Genomic DNA, 12389 nt, shown 5'->3' with positions numbered 1-12389 from the left:
AAGCTTTTTTCTCCCTGGCTCGCCCTGTGTGTCATGCGTGCCTGTCTTTGCGCTGACCACCCCTCCTCTCCGTTTCAGGGCGCCGACCGGCGGTGTCCTCAGTGCAGTGTCCACGTGGACGCCGACGACTTGAACGCCATACATGTCTAGCTTCCTAGTCCCGATGGCCACGTGCGGCACCATCACGTGCCGGGCGCGCACGTGCATACGAGCTGATGTTGTAGACCCTTTACATACACTTGACTGATGTGTGTGAGCACATAGACACACATGCGCACATGATCGTTTGTCGGGTCCGTTAGATTTCCCTATTTGTCCAAATCGCACGGTGCCAAGATATTGTTCAGGGCAACACATCCAGACCACCCCGAACTCTGTAGCAGCCCGGGACGCCAGTCTGGTTTCGCCGCACACAGGTGTGCTGGCGTGCGGCGGTTCCGATCGCGGGTCGACAGGGTGTCGCCCGCCGGCCGCCATTCCGACGAGTGGGGGGCGGACTTCGTCCGCCTCTGACGGGGTTCTCGCCGCCCCATGTCGTTCCCCAGGAGCTTCTCACACTGTTACACTGTATGTGCTAGGTCTGGACTCGTGTAAAGTCGCCGGTGTTATATCCAGTCACTCGCAGTGTCACTGCGGCCGTTCGTGGTACACGTGTACCCTGCGCTGTTGCCACTGATGCGGCCAGTATCGGCAGTGAGTCACACGAGGCGCGGGCCGCCGGAGAATATACTGCACAGTACCGTGCCGTGCTGCTCGGCAGCTCAGGCGTAGTAGCCGAGTCCGCGCTGTGCTGTCTTATCTGGCTGGTCTGGTGCAGCTCCAGGCGCGGCGGGTGCGCCGGGCGCGCCGCTGGAATGGTCAGTATGGGAGCGAGGTATGAGCGCAGGCTCCCCTGTTGTGTGGTCAGTATGGGAGCGAGGTATTGGCGCGGGCTCCCCTGTTGTGTGGTCAGTATGGGAGCCAGGTATGAGCCGCCGCAGGACTCCCCTGTTGTGTGTTGATGTTACCCGCCGCAGCGGGCTGATCCTATTCGTGCCAAAGACAGTTGTTCTGTGCAGTGGTCCGTTTGAGAGCGTGTGTGCGTGTGCGGCCTCCATAAAGAGCTCACCATTCCCGTGCTACTTGGCGTTGTGCGTGCGTGGTGTATGTGTGCTTAATGTACAAAGTAATCCAGAATACTACGGTACAACCCTGACGCTGAGTCTGGATGGGCGGTGCGGGGAGAACTGGGGTCAGTTGGCGCTTGGGGAGGGTCACAGGCGGGCTGAGCGTGCTGAACCAGATGCCGCAGTCAGGGGGAGGAGGTTGGATACGATTGAACTAAAGGCTGGGCGACTCGAGCATCGTAGTGACACCGATGAATTAGGAGCCTTTGATCTGATTGAGAATTGAGCCGTTCTAAAAGTTAAAGCGGCCATAATTCGACTGATTGGCCGATTGTAGAAAAATCCTGTTCGCTAATCGCTACCTAGACCACACAAATGGAATCCGTTTTGTATACACCTTTATTACCATCGTAACAAGCTGTCTACGCTATTTACCGCGGCGATTCTTTTGGACACAACTCCCGTTCAAAATAAGATCCCAATAGCAGCACACCGGTCACCGGCGTGGCGCTCCGCACGGAGATACATCCCAGATCACATCCGCTCCTCACCGGGCCGCGAGGCGTCCTCGGGTACCCGGCCGGTGTTATTCTCAGACGCCCACCGCCCACCGTACTCTCCCAGTGGCAGCTCGTTCCGAGCGCCAGCAGCGGTGCGGCAGGGTCGGGCGAGACGGAACTGAGGCACTGCCGAGAACACATTTCAGAGAATGTATGGTAGGTATCACCAGGATCGGCGCCGCCAGATATACTCTATGCTATAGCGCCGTCACACACGTCAGCACGCGACACCGGCCACTCTAAATGTGAACTATGACATCATCGCACGACGCACGTCAGTGCCTGACGTCATCGACCAGCCTCAGGATGGGATGTATTGACATCTCCATTCTCCAGTCATGACAGGGGCTCGCCGCTGCAGTCACCATCAGTCAGTCTTTTGACGTCACAGGCTGCACCGTGTGACGTTATATCCCACACCATGGCGTCACCGATCCGCATCGTGTGATGTGACATCACATTCCGCATCACGCGACGTCACCAGTCCTTCAGATGGCAGTTGTTGCGGAGTCTTAGAGTGTCTTGGTACCGGCGTCGCCCGGCATGCTGCCCGCCTGGCCCTTGCCCAGGTTGACCTCGTTCAGGCAAACCCACTTGCCCTCCAGAGTCTCCTTCCACAGGCTCGCCTGAGGACAAAGAGACGACGGGTCAGAGCACTGGGGACTGAGGGGGCGCCAGCTGAGACCACTGGGGACCGAGAGAACGAGTCAGAGCAATGTGGACCGAAAGAACGAGTTATAGCACTGCAGATGGAGAACATGGGTCAGGACAACGCGGAAATAGGGGACACGGGTCAGAGCACTGGACGGGCGGAACGGATGTAAATTGTAACTAATATAGACCGGTAAGAGTACAGGCTATCTGCGATCGTTCAATACATGCATCACACATGCTCATGAAAGTAATAAAGTGCAATCGAGAGCTCCCTCCCAGCCCGCTCCTCTCATAGATCCACCAGTCTCCGGACGGACGGCCCCCACCCCACCACCCGTCGGTAACCTAGCCGCAAACACCTCCACCCGGCCGTCGGTACCTTGTTCGGTACCGTTGTTACCCCTGGCCCGCTGTCCGTCGGCCCGTACCTTGTTGTCGCCGCCGCTGACGGCCAGGATGTTGCCGGTGACGGCCCAGCTGACGTGCCAGATGACGTCGCTGAAGGTGGGCAGCTCGTGCGGCGTCCAGGCCGTGCCCGTGCCGTCGTTGGACCAGATGATGACGCGCCGGTCCTGCGAGCAGCTGGCGATCAGCTGCCGTTTGAGGCCCACCGAGGGCGCCCAAGCCACGTCGCGCACCCAGTCCGAGTGGGCGTCCAGTTTGGCCTCCTCCACCCACTGGTCGTCCTCCTCCCTGGCAGAGAGCGGACACACAGACCGGTCAGCACGCCCTAGGCCCGCGCACGGATACATCGGCCAGTGGGCGACAGGCCCTCAGTCCTCACCCGTACTTAGACAAATGAAAGGGAACACACTCTGTTGACCACTCTAAACAGTGCTGTTGTATATTCTAAAATAAGGAATTTTAGGTAAAAAAAGCGAAATGTCACTCAGGCTTGTGCACATCTAGCATTCGGGAGCATGAACGAATCGTACCTCCAGATTTTGACGAGGTTGTCGCAGCCGCCGGAGACGAATCGTTTGGTGACCTTCTGCGGCTGGCCCTCCAGGACGCTGCCGGCCGACACCTCGGGCGCCCAGCTGACGGCGTTACAGCCGATCTGAGGAGGATGGAGTCGGGTGTGACCGGTCAGTCTACAGTGGCGGCAGTGCTCGACGGCGGGTCAGCCGCCTTCGACCGCACCATGTCAGGGAGCCGCGTTTATTGGATATGTTATACCAAACAGTACGATTATTCAGTAACTATCTGGTACATTGCAAGGCATCCTCCAATGGCAAGGTAACGCCCCTAGGCACACAAAAACTTGTTGACTGGGAAGACATTCACAAAAATGCGTGATAAGTATCATGTGCAACATTATCTGTCAATCACGGAATCGTGAGCTTGGCAGTGGGAAGCTGATAACGAATGCAAATATCAGGACGAACCTGATTGGATTGAGAAGGCTGACTCCTCCCAGCACTCGTAGTGAAAGGAATTGAGGATCTCTGAAACCAGGATCGACCGTTTTCAGGCAGGATGTGCCAACGGAGAGACAGCGCACGAGCAGAGCTGATATCAACCTCCATAGAGCACATGCTTACTAAACTTATTCAAATAATGGCTTATTGCGTTTCCAGTGTCCGGCCGCCTCAAATACCCTCAGACCTCTAGCCATCTACTTGTTCCTCCTCCCCCCCCCCCCATGCAATCCATTCGAGACACACCGTGTGGGCGTTGTTGATCTTCTTGAAGTCCCAGGTGCCGGCGGCCGTGTAGGAGACGACGGACACGGAGCCGTCCGAGCTGCAGCAGACCAGCACCAGGCCCAGCTCGTACGGAGCCCAGCACACAGAGTTCACCGACGAGTCGTGGCTGGCGTGCTCGTGCAGCTTGCTCCAGCGGCCGCCCGTCTCCTTCCAGATGATGACGCGGCGGTCGTAGGAGCACGACGCAAGAATCGGCCCGTACATGGGGTGCGCCCAGGCCACCTGCCACACCTGGCGGCGCCGACATACGGATAGATGGTCAGAGGGCTGTCGCAAGACGCGGACAGCCGCGGGTCAAGGGGTGTCACACCGGAGTAAGTACAATATCGCCGCCATTTGGGAGCACCCTTGAGTCGCGTTTCCAACCTCTCTAAATCATCCCCACACTTCACGGCTCTGCATCTACCCATTCACACTGACGCCCCACCCCACTGACCGGTCCCTGGCTCCCTGGTGCCAGCCACTGACCGGCCCCCGGTACCGCCGCGCACGACAGGCCCTGAAGCTCGATACCGACCGGCCCCTGGTGCCCGCCATTGACCGGTGCCTGGTGCCCGCCATTGACCGGTGCCTGGTGCCCGCCACTGACCGGTTCCTGGTGCCACCCCGTGCCACTGACCGGCCCCTGGTGCCCGCCCCGTGCCACTGACCGGTCCCTGGTGTTCGCGCAGCTCGGCCTCCAGCGTCTGACTGCCGTTCCGCACGCTGAACACGCGCACTGTGGCGTCCGATGAGCACGTGGCCAGACGCGTGCCGTAGAAGTCGATCTGCGCGTCATGCTGAGGAAGCAGAGCGTTTGTTGGTCAGCGAGGCAACATTCGAAACATTCGTATTCGTAACGAGGCAACATTCGTTACGGAATTTGCGAGTTAAATAATGGCTACTAAATCAAACGCTAACGACATTGGTTATTACTGAGCGTTTACAAACCGTTTTACCAGCAGAAAAAATAACCGACTGCCGGATTTTTTTTTTTTTGGCCTTTAGACCGCTTCACATACGGAGCGTAAACGCGCTTGGCACGTAAGCGAATAGGGCTTTACCGTTTACGCTCCGTATGTGCAGCGGTCTATAGTAAAAAAAAAATCCGACAGACGGCTATTTTTCTGTTGGAACGGGTCTCTGCACGACTTATTGCAGCACAAGAAGTTAGCGAGGAGAGGAGTTCAGTTTCCTCGTACTTACAATCATGTCTTCATGTCCGGTATCAACGGTACTGATGAGAGACACCTGGAAAACAAAGTCATGTGTCATTTTTGTCCAAGCGCGTTCCCAAAACCACTACACCTCACCGATCTCACATATGGAGACTGCCGAGGTCAGGTTAGGTCAGGTCAGATTAGATCTTTTTTAGCGTGAATACTTACCACTTCTGTCTTTACTCCTTACGTACTTACTCGCTTCCGTACTTTTGCGTACCCATTTTTGACGTAGGTACAGTCCACAGCATAATTTGCGGTTTCAGTCCTGGGTATGTTCTGCTCCTGACGCTTAGGAATGATTAGCCAGACCACCCGCAGGTGCTTGGTGGAACTCATTAGTCATAGGTAAATGTCACGATACAGTGAACAGTCCAGGGAGTGGGAGTCCGGTGCAATGAATCTCAGTATCCGTGCAAGAGGCCTCCACCAGCATAGGTGGCGCTTCACAGCACATGAGGATAAACGCGAGGTAGATGGCGTTAGAAGGCGCAGTAAATAGCTCGTTAGCCTGTAGTCGCATTTCTCCATATTTAATTGTTTTTAAGCATGCCATTCGATAACATAATTATTTTTTAGGTTATCTATTTTTAAGGAAATATGGCCAAACGGACATCAAGCAGAGCTGCTTCATGAAACAGCGGGACCAGCAAGAACAAGTACCAATCTTATCATCTTGCCCACCACTATCATTGACCATGTATACATACATGGCGCTTTAGAGACAATTATTGGAGGAGTGAAAAACGTTGGCCGTTCTTGTTTGCCTGGGATAAAAAGAATATTACAAACTTTCGGGCTCTATTTTGTGTAATTTTAGGCTCTTAATTAACATGGGAAGAAGCAAAGCAGCACTTGCCATACGGTTTGGCTACCACGGTTGTGCGAATCGACCATTCTTCCACATTCAGCTTCAGAAGGTAGGTTGGCAAATTCATCAGTAAACATCAACATCTTACATCGATTGAAAATCAATGTCTGAAAGCATTAAAGGGACTATCCCACCTTCTAAAATGTTGTTAAAACCAGTCAAATTGTGCCCGACTTTATAGATTGGATGACCAGGAACACGGTTCTGGCATTTTTCATTAAACATCTTAGGCTTCCCATATTCCAAACACAAACTTTCAAATATGTGACGATAAATATGTGACTTTTTTTTTGCTATACACAGCTTATGTTTTGCAAATGTTAGGCAGACTTGTTAAGAACTGGATACCATCAGCTGGCTGGCCAGCTGACAACATATGATAGACGTATATAAATATAAGCATTGTACTAGATGGACATACACAAAAATAGCACTAAAAGGGAAATTAATGGATAGATATTTAGTCTTTTATATCTAGCATTGATATATGCCAAGCTTTGCTAGCGCCATCATACGGCGCTAGCTGGCAAATAATCCTTTTAATAGTATGGCCCATCTGAGGGACTCACTTATAACCTTTTTAATGTGATGTTCATTTGTTAATATATTGATCATCAGAACTTAGCTTCCATTTTGATATAGCACACTGACACTGCTTTTGATGACTTAACTTTTTATTTTGTGCCTCATCTATCTTGTATATTAAATCTAATCTAAGGATCATAATTGTTGTGATAACTGCAAGTTCGAACATCCAGAAGTGTAGTACCTACCTAATGCATTGATTCATAAATGCTCTGTGCCACTAGATCCTGTGGGAGAACAGCTTCCTACGTTCTGCAGTGCAACAGTTGATGAATAATCTTTAAATGGGCTGTGAACCAGCCTTAACTGATTGCAATAAATACAGCTGGTACCCAAATCTATAGCCAGCACCTCCCACTCATTAAACATCCACACAAAATCATTTTGGAATTTTCTGAAGAAGCTCAAATAATTTTGATGCATCAGTATCATCTGAACAAAATTATCTTTCGAATCTGCCTGTGCCTTCATATTTTCCTTCGCTTTATGGAGTATCAACGCCAGGTCAGTTCCCCAATGTGACAGTGTTTCCCGGGCTGTGCACAGAAGCGTCAGGACCGCGCCGGGCCTGTGATTGAGCAGCTCGGCGTGTACGATCCGATGCCCAACATCAACAACGAGCGCCTCGTGTCCATCAACTTCGACCGCGTGCGCCACTGGCTCGGTCAGAACAAGACGGTCGAGATCACGCCTGCCGTGCAACAGCTATTCGGTGAGAGCCCGGTCGGGGAGTCGTGGTCACAGCCACGAAACTAATGAAACATGAAAACTGCATTATGGAAGAATGAAGATACCGTTACATCTTGATGCTTTAGATTAGCCGTCAAACATTTCAAACACTGGTATCACGAACGCAGCTAACTTGTGTTTCCGTTGCAGGGCTCGTCGGTTTCTTCCCGGTCCACCCCAGATCCTACATACAGGCGTGGAGAAACAGGCGTGAACAAGAAACGGCAAAACAAGAAGCAGAAAGCGGAGAGGTGAAAGGCTGAACATTTTCATTTGATAACAGCCATTGGGTACTTGTGTAGTGAACTGTCATCTATTGAAATGTTAAATGACCAAATATATCTTGTGATTGAAACTCATTCCATTTCCGTTCAAAACGCATAATTTTTACCTCTTTGTGCCATTCTTGCACACGCACAGCTCTTAACAAGCCAAAATACAAACGGACCATAAGCTGACACTTCCTTCTCATTTAACAACAGTATCAACAGTCTAGTGCAATAATTACTGGCTATCTACATTTGATTTGCTTCCCCCTCCCCCCCCCAAAAAAAAACACACACACACACAAACCTGCTTACAGAAGTGTTTTTGGGTCCTTGGAAAAGCATTAAATCGCATAACACATGCTAGCTTAACATCAACAACTATTGTGCACTGGCCCCTAGAAAGGCCTCTAAAGACTTTTTACAAAACTCAAGACTCAAAAGACTTTTTGGGTATCATATAAGTGTTACCTTGAACCATAAAATAAGTGCAATGACACATTCCTTTGAGTCACCTAATTTCATTACGGAGCGAGCGAAGCGAGCGGAGTCTTTCCTTAGATTAACGGAAATTTCTGAGTATGAGCGGCCGGCCGGCCGTGCGGACGCTTTTGCGAGGCTTATATCTCAGCAACCACTTGACCGATTTACATGCGGTAGGTAATTTTTGTAGGGTAGCTTCATTCCTTCTACCAAGTATTGGACTATTCCCAATGCATGTGGGTGACCCCTTATGCACGTGCCATGTGCAAAACGAAGAGGTGTCAGTTTTGCAATTGTTGCAATATCTCGGTAACTACTTGGCCGATTGCGCTTAAAGTTGGCATGTAGGTAGGCACCCACTAGGCACTGCATATCCATGTGCCAGAGTTGGGGTGCTGCTGCACGTGCGCACGTGCAGGAGTCGTTTCCAAATCTCGAGAACGGCTCGACCGATTGCGCTCAAATTTGGTACACAGTTAGGGACCGGTTAGTAGGGTGCCGTGCACAAGTCAGTTGGACCCATTTGCACGTGCGCACGTGCAGGGTGCCGCTTCCAGATCTCGAGAACGGCTGGGCCGATTGTGCCCAAATTTGGCACATCGCTAGAGACCGGTTAGTAGGGTGCCGTGCACAAGTCAGTTGGAGGTACCCCCTCGAAATTCCGCACGTGCAAGGCTCACCCTCTCGCTCGCTCCGTTAGTCGCCCCAAAAGGCGTTATACTGGTTAGGTACAGTCCACAGCAGAAGTAATGTGGGGTTTCAGTAATGGGTATGTTCTGCTTCTGAAGCTTAGGAACGATTAGCCAGACTACAATGAAACTTTGAATGTAGCTTATGTGTATCGTCACCCTTGCAGCTGCAACTTTAGCTACTGACATCTTCTTTTCGATCACTCCGCATTAAACAAACGCCAGTCAAAGCCAACCGTTGACATTGGTAAAACCCTACATTACTTTAGCGGTGGGCTGTACCTACTTAATTCTACTCGTATCAGTTATAGTCGATAACAAAATAGCCCAAAACCTGTGGAAATCAATATCAGGCGTCTACGTAATGATGCTGCTGGATACATACCGGTGTATGAAGCAAACACCAACTATCATACATCACTTGGTAAGAAAAATAACACTACAGACCACAACATTTATATTTCATCCCAAAGGTAACTTACCATTGTTGCTTATATTGAAGTGTAGGTCCAGCTATCTTGAAATGTTCTATTTCTTCAGAATCTGTAACCAGACCTTGATATCAGGTATGAGGTACACTGTAAACAATGTACACAAGGTATGCTTAACTGAGACGGCAATACCAGAAGATAAGCGTTGTTATGTCTACTTAAAATCAACATTAACTTTGATTAGACTTTGAACATGGCACAATCCTTTAGCACTGGTTAATTGGGTACTTACTACTTTCATCAAACTAGTTTGGCTGCTGGTTTAACATTTTATCTTATCCTTATTACCTAAAAAGGAACAGTTGATCCAATTTACAAGGACCACAGACACAGACATCCTGAAATTCATTGAAGTAAAGTAACCATATGGAAAGCCGGTAATTTCTCACCAATATTTCATGTTGATTTACATGCCCAAAATTATATGACATTGATGGGCAAATTTTGCTGACACCAATCTTCATTAGTTATGATTTTATGTAAAACTTCTGCATTGGGTCAAATTGAGGCTATGACGTGCCAGATTAGGTTTGGCCAGGTTAAGTTAAGTAATGCTAAGATTATTTCATTTATTCTGGTTGATAACAATCATGCAAAGAATTATCCAGATAAACATTTGTCCAGGAATCGTAATATCAAGACCGTAGTTTCGTGCAACTTTGACCACCAAGGGCAACTTTGGCCCACTCCTGGAAAACTTATTTGTTTCGCTGTAAGGTATTACACTGAAGGGAAAGTGGGGTAAGCCAGTCAGGGTAGGCTTCCCTGACCGTTTCACCCACTTTCCCTAAGTGTAAAAAGTTATGGGCAAAATAAATTAGTTTTCCAGGCGTGGGCCAAAGTTGCCCTTGACCAGTCTGCAAACTATGGCAATTTCGACGAGATCTCGACGGTGGGGGCTTGTTCGGCTAGTGCGGAATTGGTGCGGTGCGGAAAGTTGATTTTGGCTTGGTGCGGTGTGTATTTAGTGTAGTGCTGTGCGGAATTGGCTTAGTGACTGACATGACAGACCATACGAGATAGATTAAGAAAATTGAAGAAAAAAACATTGTTGGAGCTTCGACGTGTACTTCAGTGTGCTCTCGGGTCTATTTGAGTGTGCGGTGGTCAGAACGGACTGTGCCAGCACTGGTGGTCCCATCAATCACGTGGGTCGCTCGCAAGTTCGCACTCTTCACTTTGTTACAACACGAAACGCACCACTCGGCTCTGAGAGGCGCCGGCGGTAGAGTGAGAGAGATGAGCAGGGCGATGGGACTGGGAGGGACTCGGAGATGTGCACGGCCGATGGCATGGCTACATCACCGCTCCACCGCTTCATAGGGTGACAGGGTCCATGCGAATGATGTATCGGGTATGCTCCGTGTTCGACGCAGCTAATAAGTTGCATCGAAAGAATCTAAGGTTGTTGCATTCCGCAGCATTCGTAAACGAGATGCGCTCGGCTCATGTGAGAGTTTAGCATTGTCCCTCGGTGGTAGGGCGAAATGCACATGGCTGATGGCACTATCAGGCTTTGAGGACCACCACTTTGCCGCGGCTAAGTGGTCAAATCCACTGTGAATGACTTGCCAATCAGATTTGTTGTACGATACAAATGTTGACCCAACGAAAGACGCCGAAAATGTATTCATGAGATGATTCCATGTTTAGCCATTAATATCTTTATTTTTATAACTGGGTATATGTTGCCTGTCCCGTAGCTCAGTAATTGGTAGAGCATTGGACTCCCGGTAGTGAGAGCCCGGGTTCGAGACGCTCCGGCGCTCGATATTTGAGACTCCTGACGGGATGGTCTGTGGTTGGTGGGAGTAGCCGCAGCCAGTTGAAGTCAGTTGAGACTTGAGTGGGACAGGCCGTGTCCGGCTTTGAAGGGCACGTTAAACTTTGGCATATAAATTCTCCCGATACCCGGAATTGCGCGATCGGATGGTAGGGGTCGGGGTCTACACAAGAAGCTCTGCTTAGCGTGGGCTCCGGCTCTGTCAATCCGTTCATTCAAACATTCGAGCTAAATTTATAAGAAAAAATGTTGTCAAGCCATTTAGCTACATGGTGTTGTCACTAAATGGGGCCATCATGGTACATCGCACGATAATCACCTTGAAAGAATCATCAGGGGCGGGTACTGAATGAAGTTCTTGTATTGGTATGGCAATGCTTTTTGTTTGAATTGTGTGGTACATAGGTATTTCTCATTTTGTTTCCATAGAACCGAGAGGGCAGGCTTGCGGCTCATGTCACTAATTGAGGTCAGTGCACATGTTAACTGGTAATTTTTTGGTATGGTGCGGTTTATGTATTCTTTGAAGGTTTTGGTGCGGCTTATCTGGTTCTGGTTCTTTCTGAAGGGTTGGTGCAGATTTTGAACTTGAGCCAGTGCGCCTCATCAACCTATGAACCATACTTTGCAGTATGGGCCCTTAGTGGTCAAAGTAGCACGAAACTACAGCATCAATAGAACATGATGCATGACATGTCAACATGTTATGCATCATGATGTGTCTGATGCATGCATCAACTTGTTCCCATATCAATATTAGCATGCCATTTTGAACGTCTGAAACGACGGCAACGGAAAAAAAAACATTCAGTACTAATTAGACTTACCTGAATAAATGGGCGTGACCCGAACCCAAGCATTCAAACCGAAAAATCTAGCCAATATTTGGACCTATTGCTTTATCAGCCGGTGGCCTGTGATGATAAACGGACTCGTGGCTAGTGTTTTTGTAAATGCGGCAAAATATCGCGCCAAAAATGTATAGGTCGGTTTTAGTTCCACGTAGCGAGGAAAAATATAAAAATATTTTGATTTTCAATTGATACTTCTCCACAAAATTTGTTTTAGTGCCAGATAAAAAATTAAAAATGTTGCGTTTGGCTACTGATAAATAAATCATCAAGCTTTGGAGGGCATCACGTGGTGTCCAATCGAAATATTGCGTAATAATTCGCTCGAATTCTGTAGCCAGCTGACAACTTTGGACGAATGCGCTACCACTTATTTATGCATTACGGGTACCCCTATTGTTTGTGTACTCGTC

The 12389-nt window shown here is 49.5% G+C and overlaps 3 protein-coding genes across 9 annotated transcripts in view; 2 read left to right on the top strand and 1 right to left on the bottom strand.

Annotated features, from left to right (window-relative positions):
* Window positions 1–1195, top strand: part of LOC122382681 (E3 ubiquitin-protein ligase RNF220-like) — a 44743-nt gene extending 43548 nt beyond the window's left edge. For 3 of the 4 annotated variants that reach the window (XM_043368341.1, XM_043368343.1, XM_043368344.1), the window contains exon 9: window positions 79–1195. In XM_043368341.1, coding sequence (XP_043224276.1) covers window positions 79–150 — 72 coding nt within the window. In that variant the 3' untranslated portion in view covers window positions 151–1195. The remainder of the gene's footprint in view (window positions 1–78) is intronic. The other variant, XR_006256717.1, reaches the window with a different exon arrangement.
* A 292-nt stretch (window positions 1196–1487) lies between these two features.
* LOC122382651 (protein SEC13 homolog) lies at window positions 1488–12241 on the bottom strand. 4 transcript variants are annotated; one of them, XM_043368280.1, is made up of 9 exons: window positions 11953–12074; window positions 9334–9394; window positions 5215–5259; window positions 4680–4808; window positions 3988–4260; window positions 3709–3768; window positions 3256–3380; window positions 2749–3013; window positions 1488–2292 (listed from the first exon to the last, which is right to left on the bottom strand). In XM_043368280.1, exons 2-9 carry the CDS (start codon window positions 9334–9336, stop codon window positions 2179–2181), a joined length of 1014 nt encoding a protein of 337 aa, XP_043224215.1. In that variant the 5' UTR covers window positions 9337–9394; window positions 11953–12074; the 3' UTR covers window positions 1488–2178. The 4 variants fall into 4 exon arrangements, with proteins under 4 accessions (XP_043224215.1, XP_043224216.1, XP_043224218.1 ...); XM_043368281.1 differs by having other exon boundaries at window positions 9334–9406; window positions 11953–12038; XM_043368283.1 differs by lacking the exon at window positions 3709–3768 and having other exon boundaries at window positions 11953–12241.
* On the top strand, window positions 5957–7768 carry LOC122382653 (probable 28S ribosomal protein S16, mitochondrial). Its single transcript, XM_043368284.1, has 3 exons — window positions 5957–6148; window positions 7231–7396; window positions 7564–7768. Exons 1-3 carry the CDS (start codon window positions 6062–6064, stop codon window positions 7674–7676), a joined length of 366 nt encoding a protein of 121 aa, XP_043224219.1. The 5' UTR covers window positions 5957–6061; the 3' UTR covers window positions 7677–7768.
* Window positions 12242–12389: the final 148 nt, after the last annotated feature.

This window comes from Amphibalanus amphitrite, unplaced genomic scaffold, assembly GCF_019059575.1.
Source record: "Amphibalanus amphitrite isolate SeventyFive unplaced genomic scaffold, NRLGWU_Aamphi_draft 000144F_arrow, whole genome shotgun sequence".
In the NCBI taxonomy this organism is placed as follows: domain Eukaryota; kingdom Metazoa; phylum Arthropoda; class Thecostraca; order Balanomorpha; family Balanidae; genus Amphibalanus; species Amphibalanus amphitrite.
This window is presented reverse-complemented; position numbering and strand designations above follow the sequence as displayed.